The sequence below is a fragment of the Hippopotamus amphibius genome, chromosome 5, assembly GCF_030028045.1.
Source record: "Hippopotamus amphibius kiboko isolate mHipAmp2 chromosome 5, mHipAmp2.hap2, whole genome shotgun sequence".
Taxonomy (NCBI): domain Eukaryota; kingdom Metazoa; phylum Chordata; class Mammalia; order Artiodactyla; family Hippopotamidae; genus Hippopotamus; species Hippopotamus amphibius.
This window is the reverse complement of record NC_080190.1, coordinates 107971263-107998155: the sequence shown is the minus strand read 5'-3', so window position 1 is coordinate 107998155 and position 26893 is coordinate 107971263. Positions and strand designations below refer to the sequence as shown.

The 26893-nt window shown below is 35.6% G+C and overlaps 1 protein-coding gene across 3 annotated transcripts in view; it reads left to right on the top strand.

Moving 5' to 3' along the window:
• PKIA (cAMP-dependent protein kinase inhibitor alpha) overlaps nucleotides 1-26057 on the top strand; it is a 109270-nt gene extending 83213 nt beyond the window's left edge. For 2 of the 3 annotated variants that reach the window (XM_057736180.1, XM_057736181.1), the window contains 2 exons: nucleotides 19209-19386; nucleotides 22591-26057. In XM_057736180.1, the coding sequence (XP_057592163.1) occupies nucleotides 19236-19386; nucleotides 22591-22670 (231 nt within the window). In that variant the 5' untranslated portion in view covers nucleotides 19209-19235 and the 3' untranslated portion in view covers nucleotides 22671-26057. Of the gene's footprint in view, nucleotides 1-12719; nucleotides 12795-19208; nucleotides 19387-22590 lie in introns of those variants that run through there. The other variant, XM_057736179.1, reaches the window with a different exon arrangement.
• Nucleotides 26058-26893: the final 836 nt, after the last annotated feature.

Here is a 26893-nt window from a genome sequence, read left to right as displayed (position 1 = left end):
ATGTGCTGTTAGATTCTGTTAGCTAGTATTTTGTTGAGGATTTTTGCACCCTATATTCATCAGTGATATTAGCATGTAATATTCTTTTTTTGTGACATCTGTGCCTGCTTTTGGTATCAGGGTGATGGTGGCCTCAAAGAATGACTTTGAGAGTGTTCCTCCTTCTGCTATGTTTTGGAAGAGTTTGAGAAGGATAGGTATTAGCTCTTCTCTAAATGTTTTATAGACTTTGCCTGTGAAGCCATCTGGCCCTGGGCTTTTGTTTGTTGCGAGATTTTTAATCATAGTCTCAATTTCAGTGCCTGTGATTGGTCTGTTCATATTTTCTGTTTCTTCCTGGTTCAGTTTTTGAAGAATGTACTTTTCTAAGAATATTTGCATTTCCTCCAGGTTATCCAATATATTGGCATATAGTTGCTTGTATTAGTCTCTCATGATCTTTTGTATTTCTGCAGTGTCAGCTGTTACTTCTTCTCTTTCATTTCTAATTCTGTTGATTTGCGTCTTCTCCCTTTTTTTCCTGATGTGTTTGGCTAATGGTTTATCACTTTTGTTTATCTTTTCAAAGAACCAGCTTTTAGTTTTATTGATCTTTGCCATTGTTTCCTTCATTTCTTTTTCATTTATTTCTGATCTGATCTTTGTAATTTCTTTTCTTCTGCTAACTTTCTCTAATTATTTTAGGTGCAAGGTTAGGTTGTTTATTCTAGATTTTTCTTGTTTCTTGAGGTAGGATTGTATTGCTGTAAACTTCCCTCTTAGAATGGCTTTTGCTGTATTCCAAAGCTTTTGGGTAATCATGTTTTCTTTGTCATTTGTTTCTAGGTATTGTTTTTTATTTCCTCTTTTATTTCTTCAGTGATTTCTTGGTTAATAGCATATTGTTTAGCCTCCATGTGTTGTATTTTTCATAGTTTTTTTTTTTTTCCTGTAATTGATATCTCATATAATGGCATTGTGGTCAGAAAAGATGCTTGATAAAATTTCAATTTTCTTGAATTTACTGAGCCTTGCTTTGTGACCCAAGATGTGATCTATCCTGGAGAATGTTTCATGTGCACTTGTATTAAGTGTACTAAGTGTATTCTGTAGTTTTGGATGGAATGTCCTATAAAAATCAGTTATGTCCTTCTGGTCTAATGTGTCATTTAAAGCTTGTGTGTCCTTATTTATTTTCTGTTTGGATGATGTGTCCATTGGTGTAAGTGGGGTATTAAAGTCTCCTACAATTATTGTGTCCCTATCAATTTCCCCTTTTATGGCTGTTAGCATTTGCCTTACATATTGAGGTGCTCCTATGTTGGGTGCATAGATATTTATAATTGTTATATCTTCTTGGATGGACCCCTTAATCATTATGTAGTGTCTTTACTTGTCTCTTGTAACAGTCTTTACTTTAAAGTCTAATTTGTCTGATATGAGTATTGCTACTCCAGCCTCCTTTTGACTTCCATTTTCATCCCCTTACTTTCAGTCTGTATGTGTCCCTGGGTCTGAAGTGGGTTTCTTGTAGACAACATATATAAGTGTCTTGTTTTTGTATCCATTCAGTCAGCCTGCCTTTTCATTGGAGCATTTAATCCATTTATATTTAAGGTAATTATTGACATGATGTTCCAATTACCATTTTGTTAATTGTTCTGTGTTTGTTTTTGTAGGTCTTTTCCTTCTCTTGTGTTTCCTGCCTAGAGAAGTTCCTTTAGCAATTGTTGTAAGGCTAGTTTCGTGGGGCTGAATTCTCTTAACTTTTGCTTCTCTCTAAAGCTTTTGATTTCTTCACTGAACCTGAATGAGATGCTTGCTGGGTAGAGTATTCTTGGCTGTAGCTTTTTCTTTCAAGACTTTCAGTATATCCTGCCATTCCCTTCTGGCCTGCAGAGTTTCTATAGAAAGATCAGCTGTTATCCTTATGGGTTTTCCCTTATATGTTATTTGTTGCTTTTCTCTTGCTGCTTTTAATATTTTTTCTTGGTGTTTAATTTTCATTAGTTTCATTAATATGTGCCTCGGTGTGTTGCTCCTTGGGTTTATTCTGTATGGGACTCTCTGTGCTTCTTGGACTTGATTGAATATTTCCTTTCCCATGTTGGGGAAGTTTTTGACTATAATCTCTTCAAATATTTTCTCAGACCCTCTCTTTTTTCCTTCACCTTTTAGGATGCCTATGATTTGAATGTTGGTGCACTTAATGTTGTCCCTGAGGTCTCTGAGACTGTCTTCCATTCTTATTATTCTTTTTTCTTTTTCCTACTCTGTGGCAGTTATGTCCACCATTCTATCTTCCAGCTCACTCGTTCTTCTGCCTCAGTTATTCTGCTGTTGATTCCATCTAGAGTATTTTCAATTTCAGTTATTGTGTTCTTCATTACTGTTTGTTTGCTCTTTTGTTCTTCTAAGTCCTTATTAAATGTTTCTTGTATTTTCTCTATTTTTTTTTTTTTTTGAGATTTTGGATCATCTTTACTATCGTTAGTCTGAATTCTTTTTTTTTTTTTTAATTTTTTTGGGGGGTACACCAAGTTCAATCATCTGTTTTTATACACAAATCCCCGTATTCCATCCCTTCCTTGACTCCCCCCACCTCGAGTCACCCCATCCTCCCTGCCACAGTCCTCTAAGGCATCTTCCATCCTCGAGTTGGACCACCTTTGGTATACAACAACTTCCAACTGACTATCTATTTTACACTTGGTAGTATATATAAGTCTGTGCTACTCTCTCGCTTCTTCTCAGCTTCCCCTTCACCCCCTGCCCCCTCCCAAACCTCGAGTTCTCCAGTCCATTCTCTGCATCTGCATCCTCATTCTTGTCACTGAGTTCATCAGTACCATCTTTAGATTCCATATATGTGAGTTAGCATACAATATTTGTCTTTCTCTTTCTGACTTACTTCACTATGTATGACAGACTCTAGGTCTATCCACCTCATTACATATAGCTCCATCTCATCCCTTTTTATAGCTCAGTAATATTCCATTGTATATATATGCCACATCTTTTTATCCATTCATTTGTTCATGGGCATTTAGATTGCTTCCATGTCCTGGCTATTGTAAATACTGCTGCAATAAACATTATGGTACAAGTTTCTTTTGGGATTATGGTTTTCTTTGGGTATATGCCCAGTAGTGAGATTACTGGATCATATGGTAGTTCTATTTGTAGTTTTTTAAGGAACTTCCAAATTGTTTTCCATAGTGGCTGTACCAACTTACATTCCCACCAACAGTGCAGGAGAGTTCCCTTTTCTCCACACCCTCTCCAACATTTGTTGTTTCCAGATTTTGTGATGATAGCCATACTGATCAGTGTGAGGTGATACCTCATTGTGGCTTTGACTTGCATTTCTCTGATGATTAGTGATGTGGAGCATCTTTTCATGTGTTTGTTGGCCATCTGTATGTCGTCTTTGGAGAAGTGTCTATTTAGGTCTTCTGCCCATTTGTGGATTGGGTTATTTGCTTTTATGATATTGAGCAGCATGAGCTGCTTGTATATTTTGGAGGTTAATTCTTTGTCCATTGTTTCATAGGCAATTATTTTTTCCCATTCTGAGGGTTGCCTTTTAGTCTTGTTTATGGTTTCTTTCGCTGTGCAAAAGCTTTTAAGTTTCATGAGGTCCCATTTGTTTATTCTTGATTTTATTTCCATGATTCTAGGAGGTGGGTCAAAAAGGATCTTGCTTTGATGGATGTCATAGAGTGTTCTGCCTATGTTTTCCTCTAGGAGTTTGATAGTGTCTGGCCTTCCATGTAGGTCTTTAATCCATTTGGAGTTGATTTTTGTGTATGGTGTTAGGAATTGTTCTAATTTCATTCTTTTACATGTTGCTGTCCAATTGTCCCAGCACCACTTATTGAAGGGGCTGTCTTTTTTCCATTATATATTCGTGCCTCCTTTGTCAAAGATAAGGTGCCCATATGTGTTTGGGCTTACTTCTGAGTTCTCTATTCTATTCCATTGATCTACCTTTCTATTTTTGTGCCAGTACCATACTGTCTTGATCACTATGGCCTTGTAGTATAGTTTGAAGTCAGGAAGCCTGATTCCACCAACTCCATCTTTCCTTCTCAAGATTGCTTTGGCTATTTGGGGTCTTTTGTGTTTCCATACAAATCGTAAGATTTCTTGCTCTAGTTCTGTGAAAAATGCCATTGGTAATTTGATGGGGATTGCATTGAATCTGTAAATTGCTTTGGGTAGTACAGTCATTTTCACGATGTTGATTCTTCCAATCCAGGAACATGGTATGTCCCTCCATCTGTTTGTGTCGTCTTTGATTTCTTTCATCAATGTCTTAAAGTTTTCTGCATACAGATATTTTGCCTCCTTAGGCAGGTTTATTCCTAGGTATTTTATTCTTTTGGTTGCAATGGTGAATGGGAGAGTTTCCTTAATTTCTCTTTCTGCTCTTCCATTGTTAGTGTATAGGAATGCAAGAGATTTCTGTGCATTAATTTTGTATCCTGCTACTTTACTAAATTCATCAATTAGTGCTAGCAGTTTTCTGGTAGAGTCTTTAGGGTTTTCTATATATAATATCATGTCATCTGCAAAGAGTGACAATTTTCCTTCTTCTTTTCCAATTTGGATTCCTTTTATTTCATTTTCTTCTCTGATTGCTGTGGCTAAAAATTCCAAAACTATGTTGACTAATAATGGTGAGAGTGGGCACCCTTGTCTTGTTCCTGTTCTTAGAGGGAATTCTTCCAGTTTTTCCCCATTGAGAACAATGTTGGCTGTTAGTTTTTCATATATGGCTTTTATTATGTTGAGGTAATTTCCTTCTTTGCCCATTTTCTGGAGAGCTTTTATCATAAATGGATGTTGAACTTTGTCAAAAGCTTTTTCTGCATCTATTGAGATGGTCATAAGGTTTTTATCCTTCAATTTGTTGTTATGATGTACCATGTTGATTGATTTGCATATATTGAAGAATCCTTGCATCCCAGGGATAAACCCCACTTGATCATGGTGTATGATCTTTTTAATGTGCTGTTGGAGTCTGTTCACTAGTATTTTGTTGAGGATTTTTGCATCTATATTCATCAGTGATGTTGGTCTGTAGTTTTCTTTTTTTGTGATATCTTTGCCTGGTTTTGGTATCAGGGTGATGGTAGCCTCGTAGAATGAGTTTGGGAGTGTTCCACCTTCTGCAATATTTTGGAAGAGTTTGAGAAGGATAGGTGTTAGCTCTTCTCGAAATGTTTGATAGAATTCACCCTTGAACCCATCTGGTCCTGGGCTTTTGTGTGTTGGGAGATTTTTAATCACAGTCTCAATTTCCGTACTTGTGATTGGTCTGTTCATGGTTTCTATTTCTTCCTGGCTCAGTCTTGGAAGATTGTATTTTTCTAAGAATGTATCCATTTCTTCCAGGTTATGCAATTTATTGGCATTTAGTTGCTTGTAGTAGTCTCTCATGATCTTTTGTATTTCTGAGGTGTCCGTTGTGACTTCTCCTTTTTCATTTCTAATTCTGTTGATTTGCATCTTCTCCCTTTTTTTTCTTGATGAGTCTGGCTAATGGTTTATCAATTTTGTTAATCTTCTCAAAGAACCAGCTTTTAGTTTTATTTATTTTTGCTATGGTTTCCTTCCTTTCTTTTTCATTTATTTCTGCTCTGATGGTTATGATTTCTTTCCTTCTGCTCACTTTGGGGTTTCTTTGTTCTTCATTTTCTAATTGTAAGGTTAGGTTGTTTATTCGATAATTTTCTTGTTTCTTAAGGTAGGGCTCTATTGCTATAAACTTCCCTCTTAGAACTGCTTTTGCTGCATCCCATAGGTTTTGGGTTGTTGTGTTTTCATTGTTGTTTGTTTCTAGATATTTTTTGATTTCCTCCTTGATTTCTTTAGTGATTTCTTGGTTGTTTAAGAGTGAATTGTTTAGCCTCCATGTGTTTGTATTTTTTGCAGTGTTTTTCCTGTAATTGATATCTAGTCTCATGGCATTGTGGTCTGAGAAGATGCTTGATATGATTTCAATTTTCTTGAATTTGCTGAGGTTTGATTTGTGACCCAAGATGTGATCTATCCTGGAAAATGTTCCATGTGCACTTGAGAAGAAGGTGTATTCTGTCACTTTTGGATGGAATGTTGTATAAATATCAATGAAGTTGAGATGGTCTAATGTGTCATTTAAAGCTTGCATGTCTTTATTTATTTTCTGTTTGGATGATCTGTCCATTGATGTAAGTGGGGTGTTCAAGTCTCCCACTATTATTGTGTTACTGTTGATGTCCCCTTTTATAGCTGTTAGCATTTGCCTTATGTATTGAGGTGCTCCTATGTTGGGAGCATAGATATTTACCATTGTGATATGTTCTTCTTGAATGGATCCCTTGATCATTATGTAGTGTCCTTCCTTGTCTCTTTTGATAGTCTTTACTTTCAAGTCTAATTTGTCTGATATGAGTATTGCTACTCCAGCTTTCTTTTGACTTCCATTTGCATGGAATATCTTTTTCCATCCCTTTCCTTTCAGTCTATATGTATCCCTTGGTCTGAAGTGGGTTTCTTGTAGGCAGCATATAGAAGGGTCTTGTTTGTGTATCCATTCAGCCAGTCTGTGTCTTTTGGTTGGAGCATTTAATCCATTGACATTTAAAGTGATTATTGACATGTGTGTTCCAATTACCATTTTCTTAATTGTTTTGGGTTTGTATTTGTAGGTGTTTTCCTTTTCTTGTGTGTCCTACTTAGAGAAATTCCTTTAGCACTTGTTATAAGGCTGGTTTGGTGGTGCTGAATTCTCTTAACTTTTGCTTGTCTGGAAAGCTTTTGATTTCTCCCTCAAATCTGAATGAGATTCTTGCTGGGTAGAGTATTCTTGGCTGTAGGTTTCTCTCTTTCAGGACTTTCAGTATATCCTGCCATTCCTTTCTGGCCTGCAGAGTTTCTGTAGAAAGGTCAGCTGTTATCCTTATGGGTTTTCCCTTATATGTTGTTTGTTGCTTTTCTCTTGCTGCTTTTAATATTTTTTCTTTGTGTTTAATTGTCATTAGTTTGATTAATATGTGTCTTGGTGTATTTCTCCTTGGGTTTTTTCTGTATGGGACTCTCTGTGCTTCTTGGACTTGGTTCATTATTTCCTTTCCCATGTTGGGGAAGTTTTCCACTATAACCTCTTCAAATATTTTCTGAGACCCTTTCTTGTTTTCTTCTTCTTCTGGGATGCCTATAATTCGAATGTTGGTATGCTTAATGTTATCACTGAGGTCTCTGAGACTGTCTTCTATTCTTTTTATTCTTTTTTCTTTTTCCTGCTCTATGGCAGTTATTTCCCCCATTCTATCTTCCAACTCACTTATTCGTTCTTCTGCCTCAGTCATTCTGCTGGTTATAGCATCTAGAGTATTTTTAATTTTGGTTATTTTGTTATCCATTGCTGTTTGTTTTTCTGAGTTCTTATGAACTGTTTCTTGTACTTTCTCTATTTTGTTATTGAGATTTTGTATCATTTTTACTATCATTACCCTGAATTCTTTTTCAGGCATTTTTCCTATTTTCTCCTCATTTATTTGGTCTTGTGGGTTTTTTTCCTGCTCCTTTGCCTGCATGGTATTTCTTTGTTTCCTCATGGTTGTCCAAACTTTTGGGGTTGCTTTTCCTGGCAATAGAGGTGTTTATAAAAGACTGTCCAAGCTTCAGACTTCAGCAGAGATTATGGTGTCATCACCCACTGGAGTTGACAACAGGAAATGCAGTTTCTGCCATGTGTTGGAATAAGATGCGCTGAGCTGAGGGCTTGAGGACCAGAAGGTCCACAGGTTAAAACCTGCATCAGACTCACATGAGAACAGGACTGAGGTTTGAGTCAGCACCTGGGTTTCACAGAGGTTGAGACTGCCTCTCCCATTCCTCTTGATCAACCACTTGATCCCAGTCACTTTTGACTCTGCAGACACCAATTTGTGGATGTTCAGAAACTCTGTTTCACTGCCCCAAGCCTCAGTCTACTGACTTTCTGCTCCAGTCTGAATTCTTTTTCAGGCAATTTGACTATTTCTTCTTCATTTATTTGGTCTTGTGTGTTTTTATCATCTTGCTCCTTTGCCTGCAAGGTGTTTGTTTTCTCATTTTGTCTCATTTCCAGTATTTGCTGTCTCCTTTCCCTATTCTCCTAGTAGTAATTCCTCTTGTTTCTGTTCTCTGCCCTCTGTGGTGGGATTGTCCAGTGTCTTGAGTAGGCTTCCTGATGGGAGGGTCTGGTGCCTGCTTTTTGGTGTATGGATCTGAGTCTTTTCCCTCTGATGAGCAGGGCCATGTCAGGTAGTGTTCTTTAGGGTATCTTGAGCTTAGTATGGCTTTAGGTAGTCTATGTGCTGATGGGTGGGTTTGTGTTCCTGTCTTGTCTGTAGTTTGTTGTGAGGTATCCAGCACTGGCAATTGCAGGTAGTCGGGTGAAGCCAGGTCTTAGACTCCAATAGAGGCCTCCATGAGAGCTCTCTGCAATTAATATTCCCCATGCTGAGGATTCTTTAGTGGTCTAGCATCCTGTACTCTGTGCTCCCTCCCCTGACCCTCAGGCTTGACTTCTGGTTGAGGAATCCAGACTCCACAGGTTGCTCATCCTGGCCACTTATGCTGGGATATTTGTAGTCCTTTCCAGTATCCATGGTCTTCTGCTAGTGCTCAGCCAGTTTCCTGTAGGAATTGTTGCATCTATTGATGTATTCCTGATGCATCCATGGAGAGAGATGCATTCCATGTCCTTCTACTTTGCTGCCATCTTTCCTTCCTCATTCTCTGCTAAACTTTTGATTCTTATTTTCATTATTTTTCTTATAACTTTTTATGGTTAATGTGTTTTTTGGTCTTTAAATTCTTAAGAAAAAATTTTAGACTTGAAATAGCAGGGGAACCTTTTTCTTTTTTCCTTTATGCTTAGTCTAGCCTCACGTACTCCAAGTCTATTGAATTTTGCGATTAATCTGTAGTGGTTTTTCTCTGAGAAATCAATTCTGATAAATTAATAGATGTGTAAGTTTAATTGCAAAGGAATTAAAAATAAAGCATTGTAAAGGACAGAGGAAAATTAGTATCTACCTCTTTTTTTGTAAGTTTGGGAGTAAATGAGTAAAAGGTGAATGTCAAAAAGAACAGAGTTAAAAGATGAAATATATTTTATAATGGGGAAAATGTAAACAATTTTATAGGCATTGGAGAAGTAGGGAAAAGAAGGACTCCAGAAACACAAGGCAGGATTGAAGGAACAATAATATAAGAGAAGACAGAATCAAGAGCACCAGTCTGGTATTAGTGTTGGCAAAAGGACTCAAAGAGATGGCAGTTTTGATGTAATGATAAAGAAACAGAAATTGAAGGAATTTTTGTAGGATGACCTTGATATTCTCCACACAATCATTAGGCAAGATTTTCTATGGAGAGTAAGAAGATGAAATATATGTAAAAGTTAAGAAGCACAAAATAATCATGAAATTGCTGTTGTTAGGGGTATCAAAGAAGTCAGCCAGAAATGAACAGTAGCTTTGAGGTCACTTGCTGCCTAATTAGACATTGAAAATATTTCCTTAAGTAAGATAGCCTGTGCTTCTGGGTTTATAACATTCTTAGGCTTAGATTTCTCATTATGAAGTTTTCATTTGTTAATCAATATGGGAAGAAAGAAAAAAGGATTTGAATCTGGGCTAAAGGAAGTTTCAGAGAAGTACTAATACAATTGACTAGGTCTTAAGTTTACAAAAACAATATGAAAATGTGCCCATGTGAAAACAAGGAAAAAAATATATATAATCTTGAATGAAGGCATAAGTATCACAATTATCACATCGCTGGGGAATCAGAAATGAACTGATGAATAGAGAGAAGATTGAGAAGGATAACCATTACTATCGAATGTTGGAAATTTTTGAACTTGAGAAGTTTTATTTTACACTAAAAATCAGGGAAGAACTACCCCCCAACAAATGTAGACGGGTTATTATTTCTAGTAGTAGTAGTCAAAAACTTACTGTGAAAATCATCAAAGCTGATTTTATTTTTTTCTCATATTAGGCAAAACTTATTCTAGCAATTTTTTGTGATAAAAAAAGTCAATGCCTTGGATTTAGAACAAGAGAGGGTTTGCCTTGGCAGAGTTAATATGTGTTGGCATCATTCTGTGATACAATCTGTATATGTGATTACATTTTTTAAAGTATGCTTTTGATAGGACACTATCCAAACTCTTCTAAAGGAGAATACGGGTCCCATTATACCAAATGGTATTCTAGAGCATGCAAATGTCATGATCTGGTGCATGAATTATAATTATGCCTTAACAGAGGAGACTTTTACAGAAATTTTCAAATTGTTGCTATTAATATGGTGTGGTTCTTGATTTCTTCTTTGATGTCACTTACTTCACAGTATGACTAGAAAATAGTGCAATTCAAGGAAAGGGGGAATTAAGTAGCATCAAGTTCTGGCACCCTGTCCTGAGCTCATGAGACTTAGTTTGAAGCCCTCTGATTTGTGAGATTAGGGGATTTTTTTTTTAGATATAAGCTACCAGATTGTTTGTAAACCTGAATTAGATAAATAAGTAGTATCCTTATACAGGTAAAGAAAACAGAAATAGATAGTACTCATGGAAATAGCTGATATTTCCAGAATATTTTAGGAATCAGAAAGTTGCTTAGTTAAGTTCTTTACAAAAGGATTCCTTCTATAATCTAGAGTGTTTGTTGGATAGCTTCCTGTTATTATGTAGATCAGCAGTTCTCAGAATTTGGTTCCCTGACTCCTGCATGTCCCCAAAACCCTTTCAGTCATTCCCTGAGATACTTTCAGTGAATTCACAAGTTCAGAATAATTTTCGTAATAATACTGATGCTATTTGCCTTTTTCACTTGGCTGACATTTGTACTAATGGTGCAAAAGCATGGTGGAGAAAACTGCTGACACGTTAGCACAAATCAAGTCAGCAGCAGCAAACTCTACTAGTAAGGATGGTATACTTCACCACCACACACTCAGAGTTAACAGCTGCGGCGAGCAGGGGCTATTCTTCATTGCTGTGTGCAGGCTTCTCATTGCATTGGCTTCTCTTGTTGTGCAGCATAGGCCCTAGAGCACACGGGCTTCAGTAGTTGTGGTGTGCAGGCTCAGTAGTTGTGGTACATGGGCTTAGTTGCTCTTCAGCATGTGAGATCTTCCTGAACCAAGGATTGAACCCATGTCCCCTGCATTGGCAAGTGGATTCTTAATCACTGCGCTACCAGGAAAGCACCAGGGTTAATATTTTTAAAATGCAAGATTTACCTAAGAATGTACTTGATTAAGCAGCTAAAATATATTAATTTTGTCAAATCTTGACCCTTGAGTAGAGGTCCTTTAAATATTCTGTGTGATGAAATGGGAAGTCATTGAAGATGTACCAAAGTGCATGGTAGTCTTAAGTAAAGTACTTGTGTGACTGCTTACGTTGAGAGCTGAATTAGCCACTTTTCCCATGAATCACCATTTTTACTTGAAAGAACAACTGACAAGCAAACTGTGGTTTTTCAAACTCGGGTATCTGGCGGAGATTTTCTTAAAAATGAACAAAGTGAGCTTGTCACTTCAAAAGAAGCAAAATCCAACTGTTATCCATTGCCAGTGATAAAATATGAGCTTTCAAACAAAAATTACAGTTTTGGAAAACTTATTATCTGTCTCTTTGAACTTGTCAGTTTCTCAATTCTTAAAGACTTTTCTGATGAGAAGGGTGGTGTTACTAACAGATGTGATATTGTAAATATAGTAAAATATGGTAATTTTGGACATTTTGCATAACCCAGTGAACCAGTATTTTCCCAAAGGACTAATGCCTGATATTTTTTAAAATATGCATGGGCAAAATATCCATTTAAAGTGCAAAGTAGACAGTAGATTTTAATATAACAGTATGGGAAACATTGATATGGTTTTAGATTCCACATTGCAAAATAAAAAAGTCCAAAATTATCTGAAAAAGCTACTAAAATTCTCTTCACTTTCCAACTAAGAAATCTGTATGAGGCCAGATTTTCTTCATATACTTCAGTAAAACAACATATTGAGACAGATTGAATGCAGAAGCAGATATGAGAAACCAGATGTCTTTTATTAAGCCAGACATTTGCAAAACTAAGCCAGAGAATTTCAAAACGTAAAACAATGCCATTCTTGTCACTATTTCTTTTTGGACTTTAGAAAATATATTTCATTTCACTAAAAATGTATTATTTGTGGAAACATGTAATGGGCTTGCTATTTATATTTTAAGTGAATTAATAAATATTTAAAATTTTCAGTCTTAATTTCACATATGGTAAATGTTGGCAGATATAACCATATAAACAAAATCTCATTGGGGTACTCAATAATTTTTGAGAATGAAATGGATATCTGAGACCACAGCATTTCAGAAACACTAATGTAGACCAAGCCCTAAGAACATAGTAAACTACTCAAGGACTTTTAACAAACTTCACATGATTTCATAAAGTAACAATTGAGAAGTCATGTAATTGCATTTGTAATAGTGGGAGAGAAAGAATTTTCCTTCTCTTACAAAAGAAATCATACCATTTATATTAGCGAGAACACTTCAGTGCCTGCTGATGACATTCTCTCCATTCTTTCTTCCAAGTCTGTGAGTCTCATTTCATGTGTCCCCATTTACAGGAGTAAAATTAGCATGTTATCCAGTCACCATTTGGCTCATGACTCAATGTCACTATAAAAATCATTTAAGCAGCTTCATAGACCCAGCTTCTTTTAGGATACATCTATGTGGACACTTCAATTCGTTTAATATAGGAGACGTAAGTACATACTTTTTCTAACCTCTTGCAATCTATCTTGATTTATAAATTCTACTAGGATGAAATCTTCTGGTTTATTCTCTCAATTTGTGTAAATGATATTAAGAAACATAAAGGGCATAAATAAGGGAAAGACACGAATTATGAATCTCACTTTAGAAATCCATTACACAAACCAAAAAATTTTAGAATACCAAAATACTGTTCCCTTTGTTAAAGAGGGAGAAAGTGAGACTTTTTTAAGAAAGGGGAAAAGAAAGCAAGGTATTTCTTAGTCATGAATTTTGATTGGATTTTTAGATATCAATATTTAGAGATTTATGCTTTAAAATTTAGTCTAATTTTAAATAGTACAGTACTTAAATTATAAAATGTCTTTTCCTCTCTAATCAGACTTTGTATATTAGTATAATTTGCTCTTGTGTATAACTAGATGCAAAAAAAAAATACCATATTATCTTCTTTATATCTAATACTACCATTTTGTCACGTCTAGAAAATCCTAATTATAGCAATATAAAAAGGAAGCTCTAGTGAAGAATCAAAACCCATTTTTGGTAAATTTTCCAAGTTTTATTCTGATTAGTTTATTTTACATAAGGCCAGAATGTGTGCTAATTGCTACTGTATTAAACCTCTACCAGCTGTCAACACTTATTAAAGTTTTGGGTTTTTTTTTTTTTTATTTTTTTGTCACTTCTGGGTGAATATCTGTCAGGATCATTTGGCAACAGTTTCCCCAGAATTTCCAACCAAGCTACAAGTCATTATACAGTGATTATATTGGTGTAAAAGTTATTTCCAGTCTCTGATAGCCATATCAATAAATTGAAGAGCTGTGTCTAAATTTTTAGCTGAAAGGGAAAAACATAGCTGCCATGCATGTAAAAATTACTATTTTTGAGCACCTAATGGGAATTAACTAAGGGAGCATAATCATGGAGAGAGAAAAAAAGATAAAGAGTTTATAGCATCTATATACTTTGTTTTAAAACGTAATTATATTCTTCATGTATTTACGCATGCACTGTTTGTCAACTATCATTCTTTTTTTACTGAAAAATAAGTTTATTGTCTGGAGAAAGCAAATGTAATAAAAGTGAAATAGTACTTTATAATAATAACTATTATTATGATAATTATAATGGCTACCATAATTGAATGTCCAGTATTTAGGTTCTATGTTACTTTAGAGGTTTACAATTGGATACACATCAATCTAGCAAGTATATTTCATAAATGCTTAAGGGGAAAAGGAGTTTACAGGAGTAATCTACTCTTACAGTTCTCATTATTGTCTTTCACTCCATCCAACTGAAAGCTAGATACCGACATATCAAAGGTGAACACAATATACACATACATCTCTCATAACCCTGTTTCTTCTTCCATATGCTCATTTACTTAGAAGTAGCATAAATGAAAATTCAAATTACGTTGTTGGCTCCCCTCTTATAAGTAGAATTACCACCATCACCAGGAATTAACATCCCCAGATACACAAATCATAATACAGTACACCTTTTAATTCATATCTTCTCATGGAAAATGTCACCACTTTTTTCTGTCTCACTCTAATATTTCAAATCTTGTTAAAACTATTATCAGCATAAACCCCCACATACGTGAGTATTATTATGAGAGTCTACATTTTAAAAAAATGATAATTGCAAAAAACAAGGAACTTTATTGCAAAATACAATGCTCTTTATGCAAAACCCACAGACCTGGGTTTAAGTTATTCAGCAGTCTCTTAACAGCTCTGAGGCTTATTTTCTTTAACTGAAAATGAAGATTTTTTTTTGCTTACGTCATAGCATTTTTATCAGATAAGAAATAATAGTGGTTGTGCTGTTTTTAAAGCCTATGTTTTAAAAAGCCATAAAGAGACTAAGAATGAAAGAAATAACAATGACTGAGATGAGCTTATTCCTGTAACCCACCTCACCTTTTTATCAGATATGTTTGCTAAATATGAGGTCAATGACTGATTCTAAATTTCTGCAAAATGTGCCCTTATTTAAAAATGTGACCATAGAAAGAAATCTGTAAAGATATCCAATTCTAAATCTTTAAGGTAACATAGAAGCTAAGTACTGCATTGGTTAATGGTGGTAGAGTAGGTAATGAAAATATCTTTATAATTAATAACACTGAATTACTTCAAGGTCAAAAACTTTATCCATATTCGTAGCTTACTCACAGGTAGGCAACCTGGTAAAACAGAAAGAGTGGATTGGGACTTTACAGACCTTCATTCCAAACACTTAAATAATTGTGTGAAGATGGGCAGATCACTTGAACTATCTGGTCCTCAGATTCTTCACCTATAATACCTTCCAGAGTTTTAGGATTTGGTAATTTAGTATAACCAGGGAATAGGAAAGTTCTCGGTGGCTACTGATGAAAGGTGATTAATGTAGTTCTTCCTCATTGTCCAATTCTATTCAACATACTTTTATTCAGCACTGACTATGTGCAAATGGCTCTACTAGGAATTCTACGTAGTTAACATATTAACAAAATGCAGTTCCTGTCTTGCCCAGAACTTGTGATCTGTCTAGGAGAGGCAACCATAATGTTAGTTAGAATTTTAGTGCCCTGTGCAGGCACAAATCAAAGCTTATGGCAGTGCTAGCTGAAGAGATAAGGAAAAGAAGACAAAGAGAAGATAGCATTTGGCTGAATTTTGAGGGCTAAATCCATTTCAACAAACAAGTTTGTCAGGGGGAGGCATTCCAGGTGGAATAAGAGACTTGAGCAAATGCACCATCAAAGAAGCTCTGGGAAAATATTGTGCATTTTTCTGTAGCATATCAAATATGAGAGCGAGTGGTTAAAGTTAAAGCAGCAAAAGTGGGTTCTTTCTAGATTGTGGGAAAACTCAGCAGTAATCCTGGTAAGAGCTTTTCCTATGTTTTACAGAGAATAAATATGAGTGACATCAAATAAAAACCAACATGACCTAGCAAATGATTAGACATGGATATCAAGTGAGAGAAATAAGTAAAAATATGCTCCAACATTACATATTAATGAGGCCAGTTTTCTCTATTTGTGTGTTTTGTTGTTGTCTTACTTTGTTTTATTGAATTTGAAATATTTGTGCAAAACCAAGTGGAAGTCCCTATTCAGCAGGCAGTTGCTCTCGTGTGTGAGGAGGTTGGGAGAACATTCTAAATAGGAGATGCAGACTTTGTATTATCCATAGTGAGGAATTAGAAGCAATGAGATTAGATGAGTTATTAAAGTTAGTAAGTAAAGAAGGTCAATGACTGATTCTAAATTCCTACAAAATGTGCCCTTATTTCTAAAGATGACCCTAGAAAGGGAAGTCTGTAAAGAATACAAAGGTCAAATGGGATGGAGCCAGGATAGTAAGGTATCATGAAAGCTGAGAAAGTGACAGGTTTTTTTGTTTTTTTGGTTTTTTTAATCAGCACTTACCCACCATGTGCCAAACACTGCGTTAGGCTCTTGAGATACTTAATCCAAGTAAATTCTCATAATCATCCTGAGAACTAAGTATATTTATCACAATTTACAGATGAAGAACTGAGTAGCGAGAGATTAGACATAGCATAACAAGTAAATGGAAAGTCTAGATTCAAATACAGATAGGTCTGATTCCTATGATCATTTTGCATCTATAACTTTTAATATGTGCTAGGGAAGAGTTTCAAGGAGAATGTAACTGGCACTGCCATATATTACAGAGAGCTCAAACAGGATAGACACAAGAACCTTTAACACTAAGCAGTTTATATTAACACAGGTTATTTCAGTGACCTATAAGAAAGCAGTCTCCGTAAAACATACTTTATAAAGGCCAATGGAAGAGAAAAATTCTAAAGGTTGATTCAAGGAAAGTGAGAAAATAAGAGTAACTGAACCCTTCTGAGAAGTTTAATGAAGGAAAGAGAAGGTAGAGCAAAGATGTGTGAAGGTTGAGGAAAAGGTATTTGGTTGAATGGTTGGTTCGTTTTTTTAGTAAGGAAAGACTTGAACATGCTTATAAACTTAAGGGAGAAATCCAGAGGAGAAAGAAGACTCAAATTATTGAGAAAAAAAATGGATGGAACAAGGTCCTACAGAAGGAAATAGGAAATAGAATCAATAGCATGCCTTAAAAAGAAAGCAGATAGTTTCTCTAGAAAAGAAAAAACAGTGATTTACAGAGAAATGTATTTGAGAAAGGAAGAAATGTAAGAGAACCTGCAGCAGATGCCCTGCATCTTCTCCAAGAAGGAAGATGCAGAGTCATCTCTTGAGGCAGGTAGTGTCTGGTTGTGTGGACTAGAAAGGGTTTGGAATCCCTCCCACAGAGAGAAGCATACGGAAGAGTAACTAGAGGTGAACAAAAGAATTTCTGTACAACTCAGGGTGTATACTAATAATAGAGTAAAAAATGTTTAGTTGAGCCAATTGGCACACTTTTGTGACTTTCTGGTAACACTCAGCCACCCAGTAATGAGATCAGAGAAAGTGCACCGTGCTGTTTTCCAGGTGAGGCTTAGGAAAATCAAGGTGACAGTAGAGCAAAGGGACTCCTTGATGCTAATAAGAAGCTACATGAAAGAGTTGGCAGTTGATCCAGACTGGGCCTAGAGGAAACTAAAACAAAACGCGTTAAAGGAATTAAAGATACGACCTGTGTGAAGAACAGATTCATTGAGAGTAAGAGGAAAAGAAAAAAAAAAATAGGTGGTTATGGTCACAGAAGGGGATTTCCAAATTCAAGATTCTAGAAATGATATAGTTTTGAGTGATCATTGTTTTTACATGCTTACTTAAAGTGTCATCAATGATTCTGTCATCCAGCTGCCCTGCTTTACTTATGAGAAAATGGAAGGCCAGAAGGTCAGGTGATTTTCTGTCACTCCATGACCTAATGGCAGAGCCAGGATTAAACTCAGGATCTTCTGAGGAGCATTTGGAAATTTTAAGTAACATGATAAGAGCCTTTAAATCATATTCCCATAAAAAAGAATAGCAGATATAGTCAACTGATTGGAAATCAATATTATCCATAATATAGTTACAGTAAAGCATGCACTATTCATATATTTCCTATTTCAAAACTTGTATTTTGCTATTCCTCCCTCTTTCCTCTTTCGGCTTCCTCTTACAGAAGAGAGTATAAACGTCTTTCCCAGATTAAATTAATAGCTCCCTCATTATGCATTGGGAGAAGAACGAAGCCTTAAGGAAGGTGCTACTGACTGCCATCCTGTATTTCACTGTAAATGGCATCAATTTGTTTCAGAGTGACAGTGTGCATGTCCATGATAGTGTACGGGCTCCACCATTTTAGCTTCTTCACATTTCATATATTTTGAAAAGACTCCTTTCTCTTGATGATTGGCATGGGTTTTTAATCTTAAACTATAGTAAAATAAAATTGGAATGTTTAGGAATAGGGGTGAAACTGTGTTACTTTAAAGTTCTGTTTAAATAAAATTAATCCAGCAGAAATTCATTTTTCATATCTTAGTATTCATCCCTCTTTTGACCTTCAGGAAAGAATATGAGATTTTAACACAGAAAAAGAAATTAAAGATTTACATTTGACCTTTTGTTATTACATGTATCTCATATTCTACCTCGAAAATATTTTCTCCATTAAGTCTTTAATTAAGTATGTGTTACCAGGTTTGTTTGGGAAAACTCACTTTCATTCACTCCTTTGTAAATTTGAATATTTTATTTCAAAGATCCAGTCAAGAAAGATTATCGTTCCTCTCAAGGAATGACTTACCAATGGGGCAACAAGGGAGCTGTCCTCCTGGGCTGGGAGCAGTATTTGATCACTGGCATTGATTAGAATTGCTCAGGTGCATGGTAATAATAAAAAGCAAACTGGATTTTGGTCAGTGTCATTATTGTTCTCAGATTCTCTGCAAACAATGCCCTTGCTTACTGCTTACCTCTAGGATGAAACACTTCCACCCCACCCCCACCACCACCTTGGTATGCTACTGATCTCAAATTCTTCTCTCTGGAGTTGAAGACTGACTAAAATGGTACTAGAGAAGGAGAATTTTATGCTCTAAACCAGGTGTCCGCAAACTATGGCATGCAGGCCAAATCTGGCCTTATTCCTATTTTTGTAAATGTAATTTGTTTTATTACTTTAATATATTCTCTTTGAGTGCCTTTGCACTACAACCGTATAGTTGAGTAGTTGGATAAAGACTGTATACCCTCAAAGCCTAAAATATTTACTATCAGCCCCTTTACAGAAAATGTTCCCTGACCCTTGATCAAGAATCAAAGCATGACCTGCTTTGTGGACATGTAAGCAAGACAGTTATTTCACATTCATTTTATAGGCCAGTAATTTAACAAGTGTTTTTGTTAAATGTTTACCATTGACCAACATTATATTTACCTATTAATTTTTCTGTTTTGTAGCCCCTGCTATGTGGATATTTGTTAGCAATGACTGATGTGGAAACTACATATGCAGATTTTATTGCTTCAGGAAGAACAGGTAGAAGAAATGCAATACATGATATCCTGGTTTCCTCTGCAAGTGGGAACAGCAATGAATTAGCCTTGAAACTAGCAGGTCTTGATATCAACAAGACAGGTGAGTTGTTTGACCTCCATCTCTCTATGGAATGATTTGCAGCATTTTGCTAAGTAGGATTAAGGCATGAAAAAAAAACACCTTTGAAAGTAACCTAATAGAAAGAGTTATAAACAGTCTAAGGCAAGATAAAAGGCAGGTACTAATCTCTCTTAATCACTCCCACTCTGTTTTCAATGACTTCTCTTTACAGGGTTTCCCACTCAAATGCAGAGTCCTTAATTTGATTTTACTAATGCAATCAATAAAACACATGAGTTTTTTTAAAGTCCTAATCCCTGTAAAAACTCTGAAATATCTTATGTAGAACATTTAATAAACTTGGAGCTCCTAACTTTGACAATATTGGCCACTTGTAACATTTAATGGTGTTAGATGTTTAACAAGATTCACAGATGAGTCAGATGGACCTCAATTCCAGGAACCATTTCAAAATAAAAGGGTCTCCAGGACCATTTTTATTGAGAATGGAAGTAAAATAGTCTGTTACATAAGGAAGCCTTAGATTAAAAGTTCTTTTAGTTTTCCTTTCATGATATACTGAGTTTGAAAAATTTGTCTTATTGGGCCTCGAACGCCTACCCACCAAATCTTAACTTCACCAATGAAAAGGAAAACAAATTTGACATGTCAAGGTACTTCTGAGTATTGAATAAATCCCCTGATGGTTCTTCCAACCCTAGCTTTTGCAAGTATCAAAGCTGAATGTATTTCCGTGAAAAAAACTTGTACAAAATAATCTTTCAAAAGGAGTTCATGATTAAGGAACCACAGTGTTATATTCATGGAAAACACTGATCAGCTTCTGACTCATAGCAACAACTTGATACTTCTTTGCTATTAGAATTTTTATGGCAAAGCCTTCCAGTTACAGTACTGGAAAACTGAGTCAGAGTATATATATGCTAATGAAATAGCTCAGCAACATTGCCTTAAAATACCTAGGGACAAAACTTTATTCAGTAATTACAGGTCAGCAGGTCATAGATTGGTCTTTTCAAATTCAGGTTCAAAATAAAACTGTAACAATCACTTTAATGGAGTATATAGACTGAAGTATATTTTAAGTTTTGTTGTTTCTCTACTATTACTACTGGGAGTTAATTTTCAAAATAGCTCTGAGACAGGCTATAGGGAATTATTCCAATTTGGTGGCATAAAGTAAGCAAACTTTTTTTTTCTGCAATCTTTGAGAATTTGCTAATCCTTTTCATAAAATTTGTATTTTATACTAATACTCTATTTTAAATAATCTGCATTAATTTTAGCCATCCTTAATATGAGGACATTTTTATTCACACTGTAGTTTAATTTCTTCTTTTTTTGTCTTCCCTGAAATTAAGACCCATTAGCCCCAAGACCTTTCTTATACAAGAAACTATAGTCTCTTAACATAGTCTGTGTAGACTGTGTTAAAATTTAAATAAGTTGATATTTTATATTAAGAAATAAATGCATTTTATATTTGGTATTAATATATTATAATTAAATAATTTAAAATAATTCAAATATCTTTATGCTTCCAGCTGTATTCTTTTTTTAAATATTTCTATATATTAATTGCAATTCTGTAGGCCTGAAAGAATTTTCTGTTTCTCTTCAAATCTCAAAGCCCACAATAAGGCAAAGTATAAACAGCACTGACTTTATTATTCTAAGTACAAAGAACTATAAATAATAACTATACAATCAAAAGTCTAAAATATAAAAAAATGACCACTGTACAATGGCAAATTAAATATCGCTAGCTGAGAATAGTGCAGGACTTCCTTTGTAAGTCGTGAATATTTCAGCTTCTGTTTAAGTTTATGCTCAACAATACTGTTGTTCCATGTTTATTGTGACTTGTTGTCAAGCATCTATTTAGCCACAGCTCTGTGTTTGCATCATTATGCTGAGCCCTGAGAAGTGTCTCTGAATACCTAGAAAGTCCCAAGCCCCATGGGAGTCAAGAGCCTCATCTTGTATTTATGCAGTCACTTTCATCCTTAACATTCTACTGTCTTGCATCTGCCCTAATATGACTTCATTCCTTTGGTTACCAAGAGCTTCTCCTATTTACCAAGTTCTTGTTTCATGCTAATCTACACATCTCAGATTCAGGCCATCTGCACACCTTGGGGGCTTGTTCATTGCTCTAATAATGAAAATAGTACATAAGAATTCTATATAATGCATCATGATATTCTTGGAACTCCTTTAGAAAAGAATATGATATTCATGTGGAAAAACTGCTTTTAATTTTCCTAAAGTATGGTGAGGTGTCTTATGTGTACTTGTTAAGTGTAAAGGAGAAATTGTCTTCAACATTTCCATCTAAGTAATGGACAGCCTACTTACCTTTATTAATTTGAATTATGGTAATAAACTCTTACCAAAAATTAATATAACGCACGTTATTGCGGCAGCCCCCAATATTTTGTCCACTAAACCATACTGGTTGCTTAGTGACAAGCTAACACACGCAAATATTTGAATCTTTGAATCAAGGATTGCCTGCAGCTTGCACCCAGGTAAGGTGACCTAAAATGGAGAGAAAACATTGTTTAATTTTAGTGTTTGTTATTGCTGAGATTGTTGCTAAGGGTGCAGTTATGAAGGTGAGTTTATTGGATTTGTACCTATGTTCCATAAGGGCAGGCCAGAGGCCATTACAGCTATCTGACAAGAGACTAACCAGCTGACATAAGGTCCTTCCACTGTTGCTTTTAATTTAAATTAATTAAACCTCTGAGAAGTCATCTAGGTTATCATCAAGTGTTCAGAATAATGTAAAATGCAATTTTAAAATATTTCTTAAAATAAGACAGTCAGGCATCAAAAGGTAAACTTGTTCCCTACTTCTGAATTCTGCCTAAAGACACATCTGATTTCTGTAACCTGTGAAATTTACACGTGCCATGCCAAGACCTGGCCATGAGATTTCCTAGCTATTTATCAAAAGCACAGAGCATCACTAACCACCCTTAAAATTCAGTTATTATTTTGTTTTTGAGCCATGCTGTCCCAGAACTAGAATTAGTCAGCCCTTGAAACACTTTAGCCTTTTTCTTGATGGGGAATTGATTACCAAGAAAATATACTTGTCTCTATGAGGATTTCAGACTTGAGTATTTCTGAAATTTCCAATATGCTATATTGAGAGTCAGCAAATATAAGCAATCATTTTTATTTTGCCTTTATCCTTTTTTATGTCTCTAACAGAAGGTGAAGAAGATGCACAGCGAAATTCTACAGAACAAAGTGGGGAAGCCCAGGGAGAAGCAGCAAAATCTGAAAGTTAACACTCCACTTTGACCTTCATCAACACCTGACCATGTCTCGAATCTCCAGGCCTGGCGGGAATGCATTTACTCCCAGGAGTGAAAAGGGGAAAAAGAAAATGGCTGTGCTGCATTGCAGGAACCTGCTTGTTATGTTAAAAATGGGGGCAGAGGCTGTGGCTGCAGACAGACTTTTCTCTACCTCTGGCATTAGCAATGGTTGAAATCATGTGGCTTGTGTTTGGATGTCATTTTTGTACGGATCCTTTCACTTGACCATACGATGAAACGCTTGTAGAGAGTAGCACTGACCTAGATGATGATTCTTCCTGTAGCATCTGGCCCTTCACAATGTCAGAGGATTTAATTGTGTCTAATCGCAAAGGGTTGGTTGAACCCCAGAGTTTAAATATCTCTGGCTCAAGTATTCACCCAGTAAAAGAACCATCCAGAAAGCACTGTTTTTAGCATTATGTATCTGTGTGTTCCTGCTGTGTTATTTACACTGTTTTGTATTGTACAGTATAGATGCTCAGCACTGCCCCCTTCTTTGATTGCTTATGAAAAACAAAAATGATGTATGTTACTGTGAATTTTTATACCACTCATTTTTAAAAGGGCTGCCTAAAAATTTGCTCCATCGTGTGGTGGTGTGCACAGGATAGAACACACCTTTTTTAAAACAATCTTTCCCCTTAATTCACTGCTGATGAATTAAGTCTAACACATTCATCAAGAGTCCTTTGCTTATAATACAGGCATTTAAAAATATCCATTAATGTGACTATTACCTGAATTCAGACCAGAATTCAATCTGCAAATTTTGTCTTATTCCCAAATGGAGAATTTTTTCCAACTAATATTTTTATTTCCAATTATGAGGATTTTTGAGAATTGGGGAGGTGGGAAAGAGAATGCAAAATAATACTAAGCACTGGAACTCTTCCCTTCTATGGAATCAAATTTATCACAGTGCTGTATTATACTATTAAAATTTGGAGGACAACTTACCACCACGGAGCTGCAAAAGATGGAGAAAATGATCTTGCAATCATGTGGACACCAATCACAAAAGTAAAGCCCTTGTGTTGTGTCTTTCATGTCTTTTTTCAGCCCTATCAGATCCAAATGTTATTATGCACTTTTTAATGTTTGTAAACTTTTACTAATAATTAGTGTGAATTGCATTCTGATACAATAATAATCATCATTAGAAGCTGACAAAATCCTCATTAATACTGTTGATGGCCTCTGCTGTGTTTTGACATCATGGTTCTTATATGCAAAGTTTCTATGAGCTGTGTAATCCCTCTGGTCAGTATTATGAAATCATTTCTCAGTGGTAATAAATAAGGCACCAGTAATATGCCAATGGCTCATGAATTACTAGACAAATAGCAGGCAACAGGAAGACCCCTTTATAATAAAGACCCCACTTAACTGTCCTCGAGGTCTTAGATACAATCCCATGTGAAGTAGGTTAAGCAGCATTTCAACAGGTAATCTATATGGATATACCAGGAACTCAGCCCTCCTCTGTAGTTACATAAAGGATGAAAGGTAAGTCTGCCCTCATCTCCCTTTACAGTACTTTTTGAATGAGTGGGATAAGGGCATGGGTTTTACTTGATCCTCAATCATATATTGCTAGAAAAAATACTAACAGTGTGAGTCTTTGAGAAAATAGGGAAGATTAAATTTTCGGGTACTTCCTTCTGCTTAACCCAACAGGATCCAAAATGTCCAGTTATCATGCAAACAAATCCACCTATTAATAGACTCGCAAATGGGAAAAGAGGTTCCTGAGGCTATTTTACACAATTGCTGGTAGTCTGTTTAACACATCCCACCCATACAATCGCTTTTTTAATATCCTTATTTATTATCCTCATAGCTTTCTTGTGAATCTAGGTAAAGTTCTCTTCATTCTTAAAATTGTGGGATTCCAAGCTGATTTCATGTGATTTTGTAAAGTTTAGGACTAGTGCTGAGTATATGTGGAGGATTTATATTCCTGTGTGCTATACTACTATTAATGCATGTGGCATCATGCTTGTCTTTGAAAATATAATAGTTGCTAAATTGTGAAGTCATATGGAGCTTTTGAATTATTTTTGACCTCTTACTGCTACTTTGTCTGCTGTATTCAAATCCAGAGATATTCCCAAGACAGAAAATAAAAATCAACTTTCCAAAACAGTCACATCCTACAAATGTTGCTCAGCAAAAGTTCACATTATCTTCCAAATTTTATCATAATATCTTTTACTTGCAAGTCAATTATATACAAAGAATTGAATTTTTAAGGAGAGAAGGAAAGAGTAGAAAGCTAAGACACTGATTCGATAATACACATTGAATGCCTATTAACCAATTGACTTTATGCTATTCACTTCACAGCACATATTCTCCCATTTAATCCTCAAATAATTTAATTAAAGTGGTAGCATTATTCCATTTCACAAATCAGGAAATTAAGGCTCAATAAGGTATAATTTTACAAGCTTGAAAAACTAATAAATGGTGAAATAAAATGTGAACCTGTGTTTATCTGTCTCCAGAGAGCTTTCTACTGCACATGCCCTAAAATTGAAGCCAGTTATAGAGCATGTTTATCTGGAAGGGAACTTTCAGAGATGGACTGGATCAGCCTCCATATTTTAGAGGAGGAAACCGAGTCCCAGAAAGGACAATTGTTTTTCTCCAGGTTACCTAGATGAGCAATGACACAGATGTGAGTAGCACTTTTATCTAAAAAATAATAATAATAGATTTAATTAAAACATTTTTTGCGTTAAGTCCCAGAAGACATTTTTCTGACATGAAGTCTATAAAGTTAGCACGGTTCAGATTTTTTTATGTTCCATGCTACTCATTTTGTTTGATTAACTAGAAAATTGAAAACTTCAGTTTTTCAACTTATTTGCAATAAATGTAAACTTTTCAAATTTACCTTTTATCAGTTGTAAGCATCCTATGCTGACATATTGATATCATAAATTCATAAAAATGTTTTTCCAACAGATAATAAGCAGCCTCCAATTTTTACGCAATATCCCTAGAGCTGCATGCTATAAATGCCCAACACTTGAGTCTTACTCAGACACAGAGGAAATGTACCATTTTAGAAGATGAATGATATGGCTGTTTCTTTTCAGGGGTAAAGAAATGTAACTGCGGGCAGTAGAGTTTCTGAGTGAAGCCAGTAGTAATAAGGTGAAAATGTATAGCCATCAAGTGGAAACAGGAGAGGATCTATGTTTATGATGTCTTAATAGGCCCTAAACTGTTCTTTAATTACGAGTGGCAGTCTCTGAAGTCATTTGTGAGCTTGTATGACTTTTGTATTTAGCAATGTTGCATGCTCACATAATTGATATTAAAAGTAATACATTTTTCTGAAATGTACACAGTCTATTAAGAGTATTTATTGAACACACACTACGTACTTCATACTCGGGAAAGTGCTGTGGGTGATAAAGGAGAAAGCCAAAGCTCAGCCATCCTGTGGTGGACATACCCAGCATTCCAGCCTCATTTTTCTTGGCCTCTACTCCAATAATTTTCACCTCTGTTCCACCCTGGTAGCCCACTTCCTGGACTTTATCACCTACGAGAGCCATCCCAACTCTCAAATATTAAACTCCAATATCACTCCTGTCTTCTTACATGCTCACCTGTAGGACGGTGATTTTCAGTAAGAAGAAAGGCAGTGTTTATCAGAATCCCCCGAAAGTTTTACAATGCTCCCTCCTCCACCTGCACGCACAGATACATTCATGCACGAACACTCTCTTCCCCTTGGAAATATTCCCTATAAGACTTTCATATCTTTTTTTTTCTTCCCTCCCAACCTCACCTCCACAACTTAAGAACCACGTATTTAGAAGGAGTACAAGGCTTCCTGATGCACCCATCCCGTTCATGGAAAAACTTTAAAACGGATTAACAAAAAGGAGTGCTCACAGACACACAGTTTTACTATATTAAGGATAACATCTTAGAAGAGATGAGCCAAGAGTTTAACTTTTTTATCTTAGCGTTGCTCCCTTTTCAAAATATTATTTTTACCACATACAGGCAGTAAAGACTAAGCAGAGACCAAGGCAAGACTCAGGAAAAAACAAGCATCAAATAGCACTCAGCCTGAATCTAGGGCAAGGACTTAAGCCAAAGAGGCAAAAAAGGATGTAGATCTTTAAATTCTTCTTAGGTCACTAGGATAAAACACTGCATAGGAATTT